The sequence below is a fragment of the Protopterus annectens genome, chromosome 12.part0 (assembly GCF_019279795.1).
Source record: "Protopterus annectens isolate FY-2018-M chromosome 12.part0, PAN1.0, whole genome shotgun sequence".
Taxonomy (NCBI): Eukaryota; Metazoa; Chordata; order Ceratodontiformes; family Protopteridae; genus Protopterus; species Protopterus annectens.
Genome location: NC_056746.1, coordinates 7,772,628 through 7,793,450, shown reverse-complemented (window position 1 = coordinate 7,793,450; position 20,823 = coordinate 7,772,628). Strand labels below are relative to the sequence as shown.

The following is a 20,823-nucleotide window of genomic DNA, read 5'->3' as shown; positions in this document are numbered from 1 at the left end:
GCCTGGCACCAGTAATTGCATTTTGCAGACAAAAAGGAATTCAAATATATCCATACCTGGATGACTGCCTCATTCAAGCAGAGACAAAGGACATTCTTCTACAGCATCTGGCGTTTGTAAAAAGGTTGCTAATTTTTCTAGGGTACACAGTAAACGAAAAGAAGTCAAAACTAGTACCCTCACAACAGATTATATTCCTGGGTACCAGCTTAAATACAACAGCCCAGATGGCTTCTCAAGCCAGACAAATTCAGCTAACTCAATATTTTCAATTACTGGCAAAAAGAGTCCCATCTCCCTGCAAGAAAAATTCTGCAGGCCCTGAGATTCATGGCATCCTGCATACTACTAATACCATATGCCAGACTGCATATGAGGAAATTACAATGGTACCTAAAAAGTGTTTGGACTCAACACTCACACAGTTTAGAAGCAGTAATACCAATGATTCCCTGCCTACAACAGGAGTTTCGATGGTGGGCACAGGCATGTCACCTAAACAAGGGTCAGCCTTTTACCCTACCCACAGCCAGGCAGACTAACAGATGTTTCGGATTACGCCTGGGGAGCACACATGGCAGGAAAATGCATTCAGGGCAAGTGGACCACACACCAGATGCATCTTCACATCAATCAAAAAGAGATGGCTGTTCAAAATGCCTTAACAGCTTTCAAGGACCTTCTACATCCAGGACAATTATTATTAAAGACAGACAACACCACAGTAATGTGGTAAATAAACAAGCAAGGGGGCACTCATTCTTATCCCCTATGCAGGCAAGCCATGACCTTGTGGAACACAGCACTAACGTATCAAGTTCAATTCCTGCCAGGAAAGAAAAATGCTCTGGCAGACTATCTAAGCAGAAATATCATGGACCCTCACTAATGGAAATTGAATCCACAAGTCGTCAGCATGGTAATGCAGAAATGGGGATGCCCAGACATAGATCTTTTTGCCTCCCCACTGAAATGCCAGCTACAAAAATTCTGCACAAGGACTTATCACACTCAAGCATGGAAAGTGGATGCGCTCTCGTTCAGCTGGAAAAGCCTAAAAGTTTATGCCTTCCCACCACTGCCTCTCCTTTCAAAGGTACTCCTAAAAGCCAGACAATAAAAACAGATCCTGATTGCTCCAGACTGGCCACACCAGCACTGGTATCCAATCTTAAAGAACTTAGCTCAAGGCCCACCATGGATTTTGCCTCAAATTCCACACCTTCTGACCCAACAAAACAATCCGATCCTGCACGGTCAGCTCAAAACCCTAAACCTGGCTGCATGGCAGATTCATTAGTCAAACAGGCAACACCTCTCCCTAAAGCTGTTATGGATGTCATTTTGGAGGCCAGGAGGCCTAGCACCAGGAAAGATTACTCAGAAAAATGGAAGAGATTCTGCGCCTGGAACCAGGCTCAAAGCCTTGACCCTCTTGTCCCAAACATCCCTCAGATTTTACAATACCTAACTGAGTTGCTGGACAAAGGCCTATCCTTCTCATCAATTAAGATCCACGCCTCTGCCATTTCAGCACATTACAACACTGATCCTCCTCTATTCTCTCATCCCTTGCTTAAGCAGTACCTCAGAGGGGCTGAAAACATAAGACCGCCCCAGAGAGCACCAACACCCACTTGGGACCTCAATTTCGTTTTGGAAAAACTGACCCTGCCACCTTTTGAGCCAGCCAATACAGCTGATCTAAAATTTTTATCATGGAAAACACCTCTGCTCCTGGCAGTAACTTCAGCATGGAGTCTAAGTTACAGGCATTAATGGCAGTGGAACCTTTTATAATTTTCAGGGTTTCTTTACGGACCAACCCCACCTTTATGCCAAAGGTGGTATCTAGTGCGGCTCTTAACCAAGCCATCCATTTGCCAACCTTTTATCCAACCCCCAGAATAAAGGGGAGAAACTTCTGCACTCTTGGACATACACAGGCAGCTACGCTTCTACTTGGACAAAACAAAAGCTTTCAGGAAAACTGAGCAACTGTTTGTAGTATATGTTGCAGGATCACAGGTCAAGGCTATCTCAAAGCAGACTATCTCCAAATGGATAGGACTCTGTATTCGTTACTGCTACACACAGCATGAAAAATCAATCCCTAATAACATTAGGCCACGTTCCACCAGGGCCACAGCCACTTCAACAGCCTTTCTCAGAGGAGTACCTACCAAGGAAATTTTGGAGGCTGCAACTTGGAGTTCAGTGCACACCTTTACTAAGCATTACCACCTGCCTCTTTACTCTAAATCCAGAGCAGGATTTGCCACTGCAGTTCTGCAGGGCCTCATAGCCAATCCTAACTCTTTATAAGACCAGCCACCTAACCTTAGCTTTGGGATTCCACCCAAGTGTGATCACTGCAGCAGTGTAACACAATGAACATAGTACAGTTTTGTACCTACCATAAATGTAGATGTTTGTGTTCACACTGCTGCATTCCAGGTTACCCTCCCTCCATCCCCTCTGAACTAGCTGGACTTGCGTACACCTTTCTATCCTATACAACCTTTGTGGTGTATTTGCTTGTAACTGAAGGTATTGTTTTTTATGATATATGTATATTTTTTCATTAGCAATATGTATTGCCTACCTACTTGGGGGCACCGGACATCTGGGGCAAGAAAAACTGAAGAAAATGGCGTCTGACGCATCTTATATACCCCTGGCTCACTGACGTCAGGGAAGAAGCGACAGCAACCGACGCCGGACAAAACTTTGGAACTCTGGCTGAGTACGGGACCGCCTGACGGCAGGATAAACCCAAGTGTGATGACTGCAGCAGTGTGAACACTCGAACATCTACATTTATGGTAGGTACAAAACTGTACTTTTCATTTAATCCTAGTTGACTGCAAAGACAGCAACCAGATGGAGACTGTTGTGGTAGGGGTTATAAAATGACTGCCATCCCAGAGGGCAGAAGTGGACGCAACAGTCATGGAGGTAGGGAATTCTTTTGGGGGTTTTGCTCCTGCTTTCTCTGAAGGATTGCTTGACTGCCCCCCCAATGTTAGTCGGACGTTTGTCCTTGCACATTCTGGTGTATATGGCCAGCACATTATATTCATTGCCAAGTAGAATTATATCCAGAGACTGCTTCATTCTTTTTCTGCAACACCATCTGCCCAAACTTCTCGTTACCCGTTTGTCCTACCAGTCAGAAGTGCAGCAGTCAAGGTGTGAGCCCTCTTGAACAGAAGAGCAATCCAGGAGGGTCCCAACAGACCAGAGAGGATCCGGATTTAACTTAAGGTTCCTTTTAGTACACAAAGACCAAGTACCAAGTCTGTTTTTCAGCCAGCTCAACAAGTAAGTAAAGGAGCCCTTACAGTTGGTCATGGTGCAGTTGATCCTGCCATGCCTGCAAGGAAGACCTTGAGGATGCTTGTATGCATACAAAAATAAGTCATGCATCCAGGAACTACCCCTACTTACAAGTAGGAGCTAGTCAAAGTGCTATTGTGGACTAAACTTCTGAATTTGAGTCCATTTCGGCAGGTTCCCAGGGCAGCGGTTAACCACAGATGTCTTGCCACACTTAATGAACAAGATGGTACAGGGGTCATGGACGTCAGAAAAGGTTCCCTGCACATTAAATCATTCTTAAGATGAAAGCAGTCCTCTGAGCATTGCAGGCATTTCAGAACATTCCACTTTAGAGGTGCAATTGCCATATAGACAGCCAGTGTGACAGTAGTATTGTACATCAAGCAAGGAGGAAACACTATCTTTGCTCACTGCAGAGAAGCCATGAGAGTATGTTAATGGGTATTGGCCTCCCCCTGCTTTCTAATAGCAGCAGACATACAAGGGATGACCGACATGATATAACAGAACATACAGAACCTGCTCCTTCACGTGGGATCTCTAAGTGATGAACAGTATATTCAAGGTAAGGTTTATCTATATACATCATTCTGCTTTGCCATTTAACACCAAGTGCACCCCCCCCCCTTTTTTTTTGCATAGTTTCTTTTGAATGAAAGACTGTCATTAAGGGATATATTCTCCCACTATCTTCTGGTCCGAGATGTTACTGCAGCTGTCAGTTGGTCTTCCTTGCACACCTTTAATAAACATCAGTCTTGACTCCATCTCCAGAGCAAAGGGCGCCTTTGAGACAACCATATCCAGCTGGTGATTCTGTTGTCCTGTTCCAGAGCCCAGACAGGACCTGAGAAATATGAAAGTTATGTACTAACCAGAATGTTAGATTTCTCTGGTATGTTTGTACACTGGGATAACCAGCCACTAACCCCCTGCAAATTGTCCATTACTGAGCGATCTGTTTGTGTGGATGATTTGTCAGCTTTTTGTCCCTAGAACTAGTAGTATGTAATGAGGACATGCTGTATCTAGAAGGTTCACCAGCAGATGGGATTATGAGTAGGAAGGAGCTCGAGCTTGTGAGGAGTTGTCATTAAAAGGTGCCAGAGGCACCTGTCTTGCTGTTTACTGTCTGGACAGAGACTAGAGAAATCTAACACTACATTAAGTACATAGCTTTTCTTTGCTGCTTACCACAAGATGCAGTTTATCTTAGACTGAATAAGCCCCATTATGCTGCTCATATCTAGACACGTCTTTTCTGAAACAAGTTTCATAGGATCATGGGAATTGCAAGGCAACTAATACTAGAGACCTTATGTGCCTTGCCAATACCCACAATCATGATATTTTGTCCTTTGCCAGGAGATTAAAACAGGTCAGAAGTTGTAGTTGCTCATCCAGTTTTCCTGATTTGTTTTGAGATGCAGGGGGTTTACCCTATTTCACCACAGCTGGGTTATATCCATACCTCTGACTTGTTTTATTACTATGGTGGATATTTAAATTGTTAGTATGTGGAGCAGTTTATCTTGCAGAGGTGCAAAAGGTTGAGGAGAGTTGGGTCCTTAGGGGTGGTTTGCAAGAACTGTTTCATCACCCAGATGTCTGTAAAAAAAAAAAAAAAAAAAAAATTAAAGGTTGACTCTTAAAGGCTGTCTTGGTAATGATGGATGTTAAGATCTTTGTTTGCCTTTTGTTAGGAACCTCTTGGACCTTAGTGAACTTAATTTAATGGTACTTTGTGTGTCCCCGCATAGCTTTTGGAAATAGAGGTTGAAACAAAAGAAACCTTACATTACCTCTTCATCCCAGTGCCTACTGAATTCCTTTTCTTGCTGCATGCTAGCAGGCAGGTGAAATTGTTTTCTAGATCAAATGATCACTTGTGAGCAGTAGCGTTCTTTATACCAGGGTTTTTCTGGAATGGCTGATACCCTGTTTCTGTAAATACATCGTCTGCAGTAATAGTTTGTTCCATGAAATTGAACAGGATGTTTGACTTCAGATAGGCATCTGAGCTTTATTCAAACATCCATTAGAGGGTAGATCCTTCCTTAAGGATGTAAGACTGCTTAGCGTAAAGGGGACTAAGCTCGTTTAACTCTGCTTTTACCATTTGCTGTGTTTTGGTAGTCAGTGTACCTTTGCCTTTTCCTCCTTAAAACCTTAATTTTATGATTGGTTGTCTGACTTGACTTTGTAGATGTTCTTAGTGTTGCAGTAATCACATTTGGGTTATCTGCCTGCAGGTAGCCCTCTGCCGGCCTGAATAGCAGAGTCTTGGGATTTCTCTGTCTGATGCTGTCGCTTCCATGACGTCAGGTTGTCAGGGGTATAAAACATGCAGCCGACACCATTACATCAGTCTTTCTTGCTGTGTGGTACCCGAAACAGAAGTTTGCAAGTGCCGGTCGGCCGCCTCCTGAAATTTTCGTTTTTAGAGTTTCAGACCTGAATTCTTCTAAAAGATAAGTACCCCATTGGGGATTCTTTTTTCTTGCTCTAACTGATGTCAGAAAAAATTAATTGTCTTGCCTGTGGAAAGCAAATACCTCAGATTTTCATTCTTACTGTCACCTGTTTAGGCCCAGACCACAACATCCCTCGCTGTCTGTTTTATGCCTTGTTCAGTGCCCGAACTATTCATCATCAGGCTATTTTTGTAGTTAACTTTTTGCTCTCTATCTCCACACTCCGAAATGGCTTCGATAAGCCATCCGACTACCGATCTTCCAAAAAAATGTAAGGTTAAAAACAGAGACCGCAGAGGTCCAAAACTTCTAACGATGCTACCATTAAGCTAGTCGCCAGACCACCGGTACTCAGTGAGGCACTTTCGCAGCCCCTGATACCTGCTTCTACAGATTTGCAGGCCTCTGAGACCCATTCGGAGGCCGGTATGCCGCGAGATGCTTCTTCTACTATGGAACCTGTGGATGTATCTACCTTGGATGGGTCCAGAGCCGCTGTACAGGCACCGGCTTCTGAGGGTGTATTCAGGCCTTTCATATTAAACCGACTTAGTTTCAAACCAAAAATACCGAATTTCAGGCCTAAAGTTCGCACTACGCTTAGGAAATCAGTGACCAAAGCGCATTCAGGCTCACATGCCTTAAGAACAAATGCTTAGAATGGCTTAAGACCTCATTACTTTAATTTGGGGAAGTCAGTCTTCCCCCTCAAAAAGACCAAGAACTGATTTTCGTTCTGATTCTTCAGATCAGGAGTCTGATAACTCTGATCCTTCTGATTACCAGGACCTACCCTTATCTACCTGTGAAGATTCTGAAGAGGATTCAATTCTCTCTGCTTCCCCTCCAAAAGATTTTTCTTTTGGTGAAACCCTGCATACTCTTAGAGAGCATTTCTGCTGGGACTCAAGGAATTTTTAAACTTATCTCAACACAGACCTCTAGCTAGCCCTTCTGTACTGGAAATTGTAGATGTCTTTTTGAAATCCAGCCTTACCCCAATACTTTGCCTCCAGCTTGCAGGAAACCTGACTGGTACTATAGAGTACCTGACTCCCACAAATTCCTCTAAGAAATCCTACTGTGGATCCAGAGATCATTTCCCAGGGACCTAAAGGCATTAAGGCTACAACTGCCAAAAATCCTACCCCTTCGGACAGGGATTCTAGGGCTTTAGACAGATGGGGTAAGAAGGTATACACTTCTGCTACTCTTGCCATTAGGGCTTTAAATTACCAGTTTCATATGTTAAAGTATCAGCAGCATATTAAACAGAAAATGATGATTCCTGATAAGAACACAAAGATTTACAAGAGTTAATGCATTCTGCTAACCAAGTTGGTAAACATACTTTGCAATGTGGATTTGATGCTTTAGAAGCATGTTGCAGGGCTGCTGTCACTGGGTCTGTTCTTAGAAGGCATGCTTGGCTTAAGGAACAAAACTTGCCAGATCATGTCAAAGCAAAATTACTAGATGCACCATTAAACCAAGAGCATCTGTTTGGCAGTAAAGCAGACTTCCTCAAAAGGATGCAGGAGAAAGCGAAGTCTATGCAAACCATTAAAGATTTCTTACAAGTACAGCCACCTATATTCAGTAGGCATTGGCCTTCTAAAATCTGGTCTTTTCCAGTCCCTTCCAGGCCTCCTCCGTCCAAACCCAGGGGTAGCAGACCACCAAGACTTCAGTCTCAGCTTATGCACAGATCTAAGCAATGGAGTGCTCCCATGCCCAAAACAGGGAGTAGTAAGCCACCATCCTGTGGTAAAATTGCACAATGACTTATCTTTAACTCTTCCAAGCCTTGCCCAAGTACTTGCACCTTTAGGAGGGAAACTTGCCCTGCATGCCAAAAACTGGGAGTACATTACCCAGGACACAGATGGGTCTTAAACATTTGTTTCCCAGGAATACAGATTCCACTTCCACTCACTCCCAGTCCTAAGCGGATGGCCAGACCTCCCCCCAAACCAGTGGGCAGAGGTCCAAAAGCAAGTACTTTCTCTTCTCGGTGTCAAGGCTATTCAACCTGTCCCAGCAGAACAAAGGGGACCAGGCTTTTATTCCGGACCATTTCTGGTACCCAGCAAAGAAAACTCTTGGCGTCCTATCTTGGATTTGTCTATTCTCAACACCTTTCTGATGGTTCCAAAATTCAAAATGTTAACTCTCTCCACCAGCTGCTTCCTATGCTAGCCAAGGATTCCTGGCTAGCAACCCTACACTTAAAAGAAGCTTATCTGCACATTCCCATAAAGGAATCTTGCAGGAAATACCTACGCTTCAGAGTAGGCTCTGCACTATCAGTTCTCTGCACTTCCCTTTGGCTTATCTACTGCACCTAGTTTGTTCACAAAGTGCCTAGCTCCAGCCATTGCATATTGCAGGCAGAGAAGAATTCGAATTTACCCATACTTGGACGATTGCCTGATTCAGGCGGACAGTCAGGAATTGCTACTACAGCACCTGGCATTTGTAAAGAGACTTCTAACTTCACTGGGGTACACCATCAACGAAAAGAAATCACAGCTGGTACCCAGCCAACAGATTGTATTCCTGAGAGCAAGCTTGAACACAGCTTTCCAGATGGCATTCCTCACTCCAGAGAAACAAAATACTGCAAGCCCTAGGGTTCATGGTCTATTGTATTCTACTAATTCCATATGCAAGACTGCATGAGGAAACTTCAATGGTACCTAAAAAGTCTCTGGTGTCAACCTTCTCAGGATCTGGAAACCATGATTCCTATCATTCCTTGCCTAAGGACAGAGTTCCTTTGGTGGGCAGAGGCCTGCAACCACAACAAGGGACTCCCTTTCACTCTACCCCCTGCCACCCGAACCCTAACAGATGCATCAGACTATGTATGGGGGGGGGGTGGCTCACATGGCAGGGCAGTGCATTCAGGGCAAATGGTGCCCAAAGCAAATGCACCTGCATGTCAGTCAAAAAGAAATGTTAGCTGTACAGAATGCTCGGACAGCTTTCAAAGGCCTTGTTCTTCCAGGGCATCTGTTGGTAAAGACAGCACCACAGTTATGTGGTACATAAGCAAGGGTGAATCCATTTTTACCCACTCTGCAGATTAGCCATGACTTTGTTGAACACAGCCTTAAGTAGTCAAGTGCACCTGCAAGTTCAATTCCTGTCAGGCAAACTAAATTCACTGGCAGATGATGAGCAGAAATCTCATGGACCCACACAAGTGGAAACTGGATCCTAAAATATTCAAGCTTTTGAGGAACAGGTGGGGGGCACCAGAGGTGGACCATTTTGCTTCCCCCCAGAACTATCACTTGAGCAAGTATTGCACCCGAACTCCCCACAGCCAAGCTTGGAAAGTGGATGCCCTGTCCTTTCCTGGGAAAGCCCCTCAATCTATGCCTTCCCCCTCTGTCCCTCCTTTCGAAGGTTCTACTAAAGATCACACTGGACAAGCCAAGGACAATCCTGATTGCACCAGACTGGCCACGCCAGCACTGGTACCCTCTAAAGTCTGACAGTACTGCCACCATGGCACCTGCCTCAGACTCCTTCCGTGCTGTCCAAGCAGGCGGGTTAGGTTCTGCACCCTCCTCTACAGACCCTGAACCTTGCAGCCTGACTCCTCCCCTAAACTCCTCACCAGCAACCCTCAGTAAGCAGGTGTTGGATGTCATTCTTGAGGCAAGGAGGCCTAGTACTAGAAAATCCTATTCAGAAAAGTGGAAAAGATGCTGTTCCTGGAGCCAGTCCCAGGGAAGGGACACAACTGTGCCCAGCTTACCTTGTATACTAGATTACTTAACAGAAATGCACCACAAGGGCCTACCCTTCTCTTAAATTTAAGATTCATGCCTCTGCCGTCTCAGCTCATTATAATACTGAGCCAGCCCTCTTCTCTCATCCTGTGGTAAAACGGTTCCTGAGAGGAGCCAGAAGTTTAAGACCCTCCCATGAGAGCTCCCACTCAAGCCTGGGACCTTAACTTTGTATTAGAAAAGCTCACGCTTCCTCCTTTTGAACCTGCTGCTACAGCAGAGTTAAAATTAATTTCGTGGAATACAGCTTTACTTCTAGCTATCACTTCAGCAAAACTAGTGCCTGAATTGCAGGCCCTTGTGGCAGTGGAACTCATTATCTTCCATGCAGACAGGGGTTCCCTCAGGACTAACTCATCTTTTTTGCCCAAGGTAGTGTCTAGTGTGGCTTTAAACCAGTCCATTCATCTGCCAACTTTTTGCCCTAATCCTCAGAATAGGTTCATAGGTTCATAGGTTCATACTAGGCTATCTCGTCGAGGGCCATTTTTACAAGCCTAGCCATTGGCTGGCTTACTACCACCTAGTTGAGGGAAACCAACTATTTGGTTTGCTGTGCCTCTGTTGAGCAGTATAACGAGGTAATCCCTGGGTATTATCTTTATCTCCCATCCATTGGTCATCCTTTCTGATTGAGGCCATGAGGTGCGAGGTGCCTCACATATACCGGGATTTTATTCCACAGCATAGGGAGTCTTTGGTGACCGATCTATCCTCTCTCCAGCTTAATCTATCCCCAGCCCGTGTCGCTCCCCGCTTCTGTAGGGTTCTTGACGGATCTGGAGCTGGGAGATTTTTATCAATCATGGGCGGCTTGATATGGCCTTGTATGGTTGCAAAGTATTCCTCTGAGCAAGGCCTGTGTAATAACAGTAGAGCGAGTTCTTTTTCACTGGGCAGAGACAGAGTTTTTCAGACCCTTTTGAGACCTTTAGAGGTTTGACTGTGGCTCCCACTGCTGCAAGTGTCGGCAGGTATACCTCAATGGGGGCATCGTACTCAATCATTGGTGGGGCATTGTGATCAATATGGGGTCTGATGAGTGATGATTGATCTAGATGAGAATCCCTTCATTTAAAGGTGGGCAATGTAGCCTTCCAACCGTCGGCATGCTATTGGGTGTTCCTATGAGACTACGCCATGGGTGTCGAATGTCTGTGGTCCCTGATAAATTCTTCATCGTGTTTGAGTCACCTATCTGTGTTAGTGTCTGTTTTTCTCCTTTATGCTAGGGGCAGTATATTTTATGTACTTTGGGTGTGACTATGCCGCGTGGCACCAGTTATCCGCTTTCTCTGCTCTGGCTTGAGTGATATCTGTCCTGAATGTGTTTTCAATATATTTCTCCTGTGCAGTCATCTGCAACTTTGTCAGCCCGCACCTCCTGTGTTTTGCTTGTTTGTCGCTGAGATGCCAAACAAGTAACCTTCAGACTGGAGCCCACCACTGTGAGCCAGAGGGGCACACCCATCAGCAAGGTGCATGGAAACCTTGTAGTCACTCAGCCAGTTTGCAACCCATCTTGTGATGTAAGGATTCCACAGCCAGCTTGTGATGTTTTCACACACCGAAAGGGGTATTTTCAGCAATTGCTTTTTTGGATGATACCGATTCAAAGTTGTTGCCAAGGCTCATCAATGGCTTTGAGGACTGTTTCAAATGGACTGCTTTCCCAGGAAGGCATGAAATGCCTTGACAAAGCCAAACTGGGATGGTCCCCTTTGATGCAAATTCCCCTTGATCTTTATTTGGCTAGGAACACCGATCCTCTAGGGTAGTATAAGGCTTTATTTTCTAATGGGTCGGGTAATTTCAGGTGCGGCAAGGCTTGGCTTTGGTAAAAAGCCCACAAAGCTAATGGGCACTCCCCTGGTGGAGTAATGCAGATTTGGAGGTAAGACCACAGTTGCACAGTCATCCACAGAGTGGGCTTAATGATTAAGTCTAGCACATTAGCCGGGACACCACTCAGGTCCCATGATGAGCTGGCTTTTGCTTTGTCCCATGGAGTTCTCACTTGCTGGAGATGTCCCATGGCTGCTGTGCTAGTAGACAGGCTCAGCTCCTTTGGGGAGGGGTGATGGAGATGTAATCGTCAGGCAGTATGCTTCTCCTGTCTGTATCTAAATTGCCAGAAGTTGCACTGAAGTTCTGAGCATATTGAACTGTTTCTGATGGCAGGATCAGTAATCTTCACATCATTTCTCTTAGTTTTTGTTGGGAATATTTTTCTCTCAAAAATTTTCTTTTATAGCTTTTCGCGAGAAGTGTCTTAGTTTTTTTTTTTTAGCAGTTTTTCTCTCAAGAATTTCCTTTTTGCTGGGCCTTGAGGTAGCTTCCTCCTTTCTTATAGAGTTCTAGGGTGTGTTTATGGCAAAGAGTGCTCCGCTGTTGTTGGTACTTTCAGTCTTTGTTTTGTTTGGTTTGCTTTATGGTGGGAGTCCAGAGTGGTAGGCCAGCTTTGTGGTCCACAAAGAGTCTTTTTTAGGGTTTTCCACGCTCGGGGCCTCCTCCTGCAGAGAAGTGTAGAAAGTTGGTGTGAAGATTCTTGAAGTCTCTTACTTTTTTTTTTATTGTGGGGGGTGGATAGACCTCCACAGATTAGCTATGGATCGTGGTCTTGTGCCAGTGGGTATACTGGCGGTGTTGAACATTGTGCCCATGTCCGGATGGGGGGATGGAGATTAGTTGTCTCCCTCTGATGAGGACCTGTCCATTAAGCATCTGAGCTTTACATTGTCCTGAAACTTGTGGGCTAGGGTGTCATTGAATAGTGTTCCCAGTCTATATTAGGCACTGGAAGTGGACTAATATGCATTAGAGTTTTTGATTTATCCCTCTGAGGGGTTCTTAGTGTTTGGGGTGGAGGTTCCTGAGTTTGTGAGGGTGGCCTACAACCTAATTGGTGCCATGATATGATGGTGTGTGGTTAATGCACTGATGGTCTCCTCGATGCATCGCCACCAGTCTTGAGGTGTGGGTGTCTTTGGGTAATATGGATACCCCCTCCTTTTTTGGGGGTATTGTGATGATTTATTGGCCGAACGCGATGATGGTCCTCGATGAATGCTAGGTTGCCACCAGTCTTGAGTGTGGTCTCACCAGGTTTTAACCATACCCCTCATTGGCACATTCCATACTGAAGTCGAATTCAAGTGCATGATGAGAAGGTAACTTCTGGGTGTGCAGCAGTGCAATTTTTCTATGGTTTTTTTTCTGTTTTTGCGAGGCCTTTGGTAGCTCTGTTTAGTCGCCTGCGCACTTGAGCGTGGCAAGAGAGAGACTTGATATCCCGAATCCCAGGGTGACAGGTAAGCCTTTTGTATGGGGCAGCTGGCTTGGTCCAGCATGTCATCCCAGGCAGACACATTGATCTATGGGGTGGCAACCAGAGTTTAAGCCACCTGTTATCCCTGATCATCTTGGTTGTTGTATGTGGCAAGCAGCTTGGTTGTCTTGGATGTCAGGCCAGGCATCCCAGGCGAACTACTCGGCTACATCTTTGTCATGCTCCCAATTTACCTTTCATGTAGTCCGCTGAGGTCACCCCCCAGTATTCTGGCACCAGCTGACAATGACTGAGCTCATATTTGTACCTGCTGTGGAGATTGCCATATCTTGGATTCTATGTGTGAGCTGATCTCTGTCTCTGCCTTCTATGCCAGACCTCTCCTGCTCAGTCTGGTGAGCGGACACCAGTGTATACTCCATCGAGTCATGGTACCTGCTGTTGGGCTAGCAGGCAGTGTGTTTGTTGACTAACCTGCATCACTGATCTCCTGACCGAGGTGTTTGTGCTGCAGGGGTTGTGTCTTGAGGTGGTGGTTGTTTGGTGTTCTGCTTTGGTGGCCTCTGCTGTTGTGGTAGATTTTTTGGCGTGGTGTTGTTGTGTGTTTATGTGTATGATTGGAGGCTGTGATGGTGTTGTGGTGTTTGGTGGTCTGTTCTGAGGTGTGGTAACCTTCTCCTGGACTGGTTCTTGCTGTCCTATGTTAGAGAGCTCAGATTTTTTGGTGTTTAGTGAGTATGGCTTTGTGGGTGTGTATGTGTGTTTTGTGGGAGGAGGAGGTGGTTGTTCAGGGGACATGAGGCAATGTGTGAGTTACTCAATATTCCCAGGTTCACCAGCCTATGTTAGAACTGAGTAGAGAAAAAGCTAGTAACATTATGCTAGAAGATTTAGACAAAAACTTTAAAAGAGTGAGGTGGGGAAAGAGGATTTTGAAATGGGGGCTTGGTAAGGTTGTGCCCGCAGAGAGGACAATAGCATTAATAAGTACTCATGCTTAGTTAGCTAGAGATGAAACTTTAGGAAAAGTCTAGGGGAGTAGCTATTTTTGGTACTTTTAGGTATTAGAGAAAGGGCTCTGCACAGTGCGCTTAAAGGTAATTGTAATAAATGGCAGGTTAAAGGTTAATACAGAAGATAGAAGTGAAAGTAGGTAGGTTGAGTTTATGATCTTAAAGGTTAAGGTTGTAGCTGCATGGTTTGGGGATAACAGATTGTAAGATTGAGTAGAACTTACTTTTTGTGAAAGAGAAATAAAGTATAAAAATTGATGGGCCAATAAATTTAAATATGGTTTAGTGTGGACAAAAGATAGTTTTGTGGATTAGATGGACTGAAAGTAGTGAAAGTAGATATTTTACTATATATGGTAAGATAGGAGAAAGAGCAAGTTTAAAGAATAACAAACATAACAAACAAAACAACTGGAGGTGGGAGGGATTACTGTATTAGAAGAGGAAAGGATCCTGCACTCCTTGGACGTGCACAGGTAGCTTAGATTCTATCTGGACAGGATTAAGCCTTTGAAAATCTGACCAGCTGCTCGTTAGCATTGCTGCAGGGGCAGAAGGCAAGGCCATTTCAAAGCAAACCATTTCTAAATGGATAGCACACTGTATCCATTTCTGCTACAAACACCATGGGAAACCTACCCCACAGGGGATCAGAGCACATTCCACTAGGGCTACATCTACCTCTATAGAAATTCCTCTGGGGATTCCCTACCAGGGACATCCTGGAACCTGCAACCTGGAGGTCTCTACACACCACCAAGCATTACCACTTGCCTATATTTTCTAAATCCAGAGCTGGATTTGCTACAGCAGTCTTGCAGGGCCTTTATGCCAGCCCTAATGCTTCTTTAACTATTGCCACCCTTCCTTAGCTTTGGGAATCAACCCAAATGTGATGACTGCAGCAGTGAAACATGAACATAGTACAGTTGTGTGCACTTACCATAAATATAGATGTTAGTGTATTCACTGTTGCAGTCCTGGTTACCCTCCCTCCAGCCCCCTGACTTATTTCCTTCTATGCATCTCTTGTTTGGCATATCTTATATCGTGTGTATTTGCTTTTTGTTGGGGGTGTTCCATACCATGTAATTGCTTCCTATTTTGGGGGCACCTGACATTTGGGGCAAGCAAAACTGATGTAATGGCGTCGGCTGCATGTTTTTATACACCTGACATCATGGAACAAGCGACAGCATCCGTCGCAGAAATCCCAAGACTCTGGTATTCAGGCCGGCTGAGGGCTACCTGCAGACAGATAAACCCAAATGTGATGACTGCAACAAGTGAATACACTGTAACATCTACATTTATGGAAAGTGTACACAACTGTACTTCGTGTTTAACTTCAGGCCTTTGTTAAAGATCAGTGCTTTGTTTTGAAGATCTGCTGTCCATTGAGACTAACTCATTTTCTGTTAAAAGTTTATAGTTTTAATCTTAAAAGTTTGACACTTTAGGAGCAAGGGCTATTTATACAAAGGATTTGTACTGTCAATTCAGCTCATTGGAAGCAGGTGCCTGAGTTTTGGTAAATATAACATCTCCTTTGACTTTGGGATGGTAAACTTTGCAAGTATTTTGCTGAACAATTTTAAGTGATTTGCTGACCCCCCCCCCCCCCCCCCAAGGTGGCTGTACATCTGGGAGGATTGTTGCAGAGGTCTTTGAGAATTTTTGTCACTCCATGATTTTGTCCATTTTAGTATTTAGTTGCCATAGCATGGTGCATCCTTAGCCTTTGGGTTTTAGCCATCCTCATAATGGTGATTAACAGGGATTTTAATACTGTTTTTTTCCCAGTTGTGTCCTTAGCTAGGAAGAGTTACTTGCAGGTAGTTTATTAAAGCAAGTGCATCTAAATGAGCCTTTTTTGTGAGTTGTGATTACTTTTCTGCCAATTCTGTTTGTCGAGCCTGTCCAGCCAGTGCATGCTATTGGAGCTGTCTGATATACAAGTATAAGTATGCATTTGTGCGATTTCACTAATTTCTAACCGGGAAAAGCCGAAAGACACAAGTCCCTTAGGGGGTAGTGATTTGATATCCTGCTAGCCATACAGAGCTGAGCACCCATTCCTCTTGGCTGGGCTGTTGCCACTTTTCTCCATCGAAGTCTGTATTTGTGGTATGAAAAATTTATGGCCAGCAATCTAATTCTTTATTTGTACCTTGCATAAAAGTGTTTCATCCCCTTGAGCACCTTTTGTCTGGAGACATTCTCTTGCCTCTTATCACACTTGCTGTTTTATTGCTGATGTCGAATTCTTTGGAGTTTTTCTTGCATATTTGCCCATGGCATTTCCTGATGTGGTGTTGGAATGCTGCCCAAGTGTCATCTTCAAAGGTGGACATAAACAATGTGTTTTTGTATTGTCTCTGGTTGGAGCATGACTTTAGTGCTGTGAAGTCTGTCAGGACTTCTGGCCTAAGACCCTTTGTGTGAGGGACATTCTTGTCCAGGCCTGCTTGAAGAAAAATGGCTTTTAGCCTACTTGCCAAGTCTGCCATCCAGTTAGGTGCTAGCTGGACATCCTTTCTAAAAAAACTAGTTTAGGGATGCTAAAAACTGGGGCTTTTCTAAGGATTACAGTATTGCAGAGGTTATCAGCTAGCATCTTCACCAAGTCTGCTTTGGTTTGGGCCTTTGCAGCAATTCTTTTGGAGGCCACCACACTGTCCACCAGCATGTTAGACTGGGTCTAAGCAGCCTTTGGATTTGATGTCCACCCTGAACTATCTGAAGGTTAAACAAGGAAAGGGCAGATTACCATTGCACACGGTAGTAGGATGTCTGTGCTACTGTTTTGGAAGTTGCATGTGAAAACTAGATCACCGTCAAGAAGCAAAATGTTTTCATTATAGGCTTTTCCTAATTTTAAGGAAAGGTGGTTATTGGAGATTTTTTTGGATCTGTCAGTGGTGAACACATCCCTTTAAAATCCCCATATTCATTATGCTGACTCTGCAGGCACTGATGCCTAGGCTAAGCCGTCAGGTACTTGCGTTCAACTAGACTTCTAAGATGCACTCACGCAGATAGAAGTGTATCTAGGATACACCAAAAGATGTAGCTGCCCCTGATGCAAAGAATAATTTTTTTTTTCCAGATTTTTTTGCTCCTAATGTAAAGTAAAGGTAGACCGAACAGGAGGGTGTTGGGGGGCATGGCTCTCTCCTCTTTATGCTGGGAAGGCATTCCAGATTGGAGAACTGACCTTTTTTCCCCCTCGCATAGTGTGATGTGTAAAGGTCCTGGCACACTTCCTTGAGAGAGAAGGAAGGAGCTCTAAATTGGAGAGAATTTTTTTTTTGTTCTGACAAAGAGCAAAGGTGTAGGGTGTTAGGACCTGGCGTGGTCGTGCCAAATTACAAAACTTGGAATTTTTCCACTGTCCTTAGTGTAGCATTTTGGGGATGTAGATCAGGGAATGGCACCTGGAGTCAAATGAGCTAAGCTATGACTCTGCCTACGTATCATTTTCAAAGGTCACAGCCAGTATTTAAGGCCTGTGGCAGATGCAAATGCACTTAGCTATATTTCTTTGTCATTTGGTTTATCTGCTGTATCAGGAATATTTACCAGATGCCTGGCCACAGTGAAGAAACACAGCAGAACTTAAAGCATTCCTAGTTACCTTGAACAGTTGCCTTATCCTTGCCTAGTCTATACAAGGGATGCAGAGGGCAATGCAGTTGCAGAGCAAATTAGGATTCACCTTTTGACCAGCAAAAATCAAACTTCTGCCCCAGGCAGAGGATAGTCCTCTTAGGTGTGGCGATCTTCGAGTTTTCCTTCCACTGGATAAAACGGAAACCTAGACAGTTTTCTTCCACACCATTGCATTAGAAACTTGGTGGGCAACTTCAGCTTCATTGCCTCAACAGTCTGTTCTCTAGCTACACTTTACCTAATAAAGTTAGTGGTATCTGAGCCGCATTTCTGGTCAATCCCACCCACTATGGACTATTCCCAGTTTTACTCCACATCAGAAACAATTTGCACAGAGGTGGATCAGGTGTAGTGGAATTGAGGGTATGACTATCAAACCAACCACTCCCAATCAACGTCACTTCAGATGCCTGTGGGTCTTGCACCCTAGGTCTGAAAGTGCAGGGTACCTAGAAAACAGGCAGACAGTTGCGTATAGATGTAAAGGAAATGTTAGCAGTCCCAACAACACATCCTTCATGCCTTCAGAACAGTGTGCACCAGGGACCATGGATATAGGGTAGCACTACAGTAATGTGTTGGGTGCATCAAAAAGCAAAGGGAGGACTCCTTGTTACCATCCAACTAGGTATACAGAGTGAGCAGCTAACCATGATTATGTTCACTGCAGCTTGTATCCCTTCAGAGGTGAGTTTCTTCAGCTAAACAAGACCTCAACAGACCCACACAAAGGGATGCTTCCCAGGAACATTTTTCTGGACCCACTGAACTTGGGATGTCCCAGATATGCACCTCATTGCTTTTTTGAGCAAAAATGCTAATAGGTTCTGCTCCTGAGGGCCTCACTGGGAAGCTTTGAACTGCACTCCCGTTCACTTGCTTTTCGTGTAATTTAAAAGGCGAGGAGGAGAGGAGAAAAATTATTTCATCCCTGGCCAAGAAAGCACTGCCCCCCGCCACAGATACAGCTGGTAAGGCACTTTTCCAGCTGCTTCATATAGAGGTTCCATTATTGCTGTCCAGCCTGTTAACACTGCACTCTGAAGGATATTACTTTTGAGTTGAGAACTCAAAAGTTTTATCCTTGAACTGCAAGATACATGGTTAGAGAGGTGTCAAATGCTTAATTATAGTGGATATGCATAATTTCTCACTTCTGCAAAAACTGCAAAAACTGCAAGTATGCATTCATAAAGTATTAAAAATGACAGCTCAAATCTAGCTGAAGAAAGCTGCTGATGCAATGTCTGAGTTGTTTGGCCAACAGCATTTGTCATGTTTTGTAAACATGCATAGAAGAACATTAATTTGGAAATATACCACATACTTTTGAATTGGTATACTAACGGTTATTGTAAAAAAAATGCAGTAATGTTTAGAAAACCTTGTTTTTGATGGTATTTACTGTTAAGATTTTGTCAATCTGATTTTTCAGAAATGGTTTGTAATTCAAACAGGCATGTTGGGAGGTGTGCAACTTTTCTAGATGCTTAGATTCAGTAGGGTAAAGTTTTGCAGCTAATTAAGAAAATGGAGTGGTAACGTTTAAAGTGCAACCCACTGTTTATTTTTCTTTTTGCTAGTGCTTAGAGTTGCATTGAAATGCCAGTACTTAATTTCCAGTTTTAAACTTTAGTCCACTAATTGTGTGCATTCCTGTTCATAGGTTATTGTTAAACAGTTGGACAATATCCTGAGTGCTGTACATGATATACTCAATGAAAGGTAAGTAGAGTACATTAAATTGTGTAAATACTGATGTAGTTCTTGAGTGCACAGTGTATGACTGCTGATTGTTTGCCATTTAATGTAAAACTTTATTTGCGTTTTTTTAATAAATTGTTAAAGATTTAGAACGGTGAAAACTTTTTGTAGTAAAATAAAAAGGTTTAATTTAAATGTTAGTCTTTCAAAGAAGAGTTGTTTAAGATGTTTGGTTATTGCTGCAGTCTTTCAGGCAGCTGATGTGTGAATGAAATGTACATTGCAAGAGCAACACAAAACCAATGTTAGAATTACTGAAAAAAAAATCTATCTGTTGTAGTAAATTGCTTAACCTCATTGCAGGCTCTCATGACCACTCTTCCCTACTATCTTCCTTAAAGATTTGGTAAGCCTCAGGGTCAAAGCATCCTTCATGCTAAAAGTGGTAAGTGAATTTATTCTCAGTCAAGCAATAAACCTGCCTACCTCTTTCACCAGTCCCCAAAGTAACAGGTAAGCATATTGCACCTTGGGCATTCACAGTTGAGATTTTAGTTGGATAAAATTAAAGATAAAAAAAAAAAAAAAAAGATTAACTGTTGGTTTCCTTCATGGACTCCAGGTTAGGGCAACTGGTTTCTAAACCATGCATTGCCTCCTAGATCTTTAAAGCTATATTCTTCTGTTCTCACCATGAAAAAACTCTACCATACTGCCGAAAAGCCCATTCTGTTCGAGCAGTGGTTTCTTCAGGTGCTTTCCACTAAGGTGGTGGTACCAGATCCGTTTTAGAAGCAGCCATCTGGCCTTCTGTTCACACCTTCACAAAACACTACAAATTGGATGCTTTCTCAAAGTCCAAGACAGTGTCTGCTAGAACCATTCTGTCTGGCCTTCTAGACTTTTTTCTTCTCCTGGCTCCTTTTAACCTCCCACCCTTTTCCTATACATCAGGGGTGTCCAACCTTTTGGCTTGCTGGGGCCGCATTGAGTGAACAGAAATGGTCTTGGGGCTGCATATAAAATATATCATATAGTTAACTCTTTTGTTGCTCCGGAAGACCACAGTCGACCTCCTGGCTTTATATATATATATATATATATATATATATATATATATATATATATATATATATATATATATATATATATATATATTCTCACTGGAAAACCATTCCAGCAGTCCAACTACGTATGTCAACATCAGCAGTCCTACAATACTACAATCCACAAAAATAACCCAACAAATTTGCAATAAAGTAAATAATTCACATTACTGACATAATAAAACAATTCTGAATAAGCTACAAGAGGGTCTCAACCAAACAAATAACTGGTGCCAGAAATATGGCCTCAAGCTAAATGCCAAAAAATGCATCATCATCCCCTTTGAGGAGAGTGATGTCCTCACAAATTATCACAATAATAACAATGTTGTAAGCATGCAATAAGTCATATGGTACTTGGGCACCCAGGTTGATAGAAACCTGACTTTTGACCACCACGTTGTCTGCGTTGTAAGGAAA

The 20,823-nt window shown here is 43.6% G+C and overlaps 1 protein-coding gene across 1 annotated transcript in view; it reads left to right on the top strand.

Annotated features, from left to right (window-relative positions):
• Positions 1-20,297, top strand: part of LOC122816313 (putative uncharacterized SMG1-like protein) — a 403,196-nt gene extending 382,899 nt beyond the window's left edge. The window contains exon 5 of the mRNA XM_044089046.1: positions 19,260-20,297. Within this exon, the coding sequence (XP_043944981.1) occupies positions 19,260-19,322 (63 nt within the window). The 3' untranslated portion in view covers positions 19,323-20,297. The remainder of the gene's footprint in view (positions 1-19,259) is intronic.
• Positions 20,298-20,823: the final 526 nt, after the last annotated feature.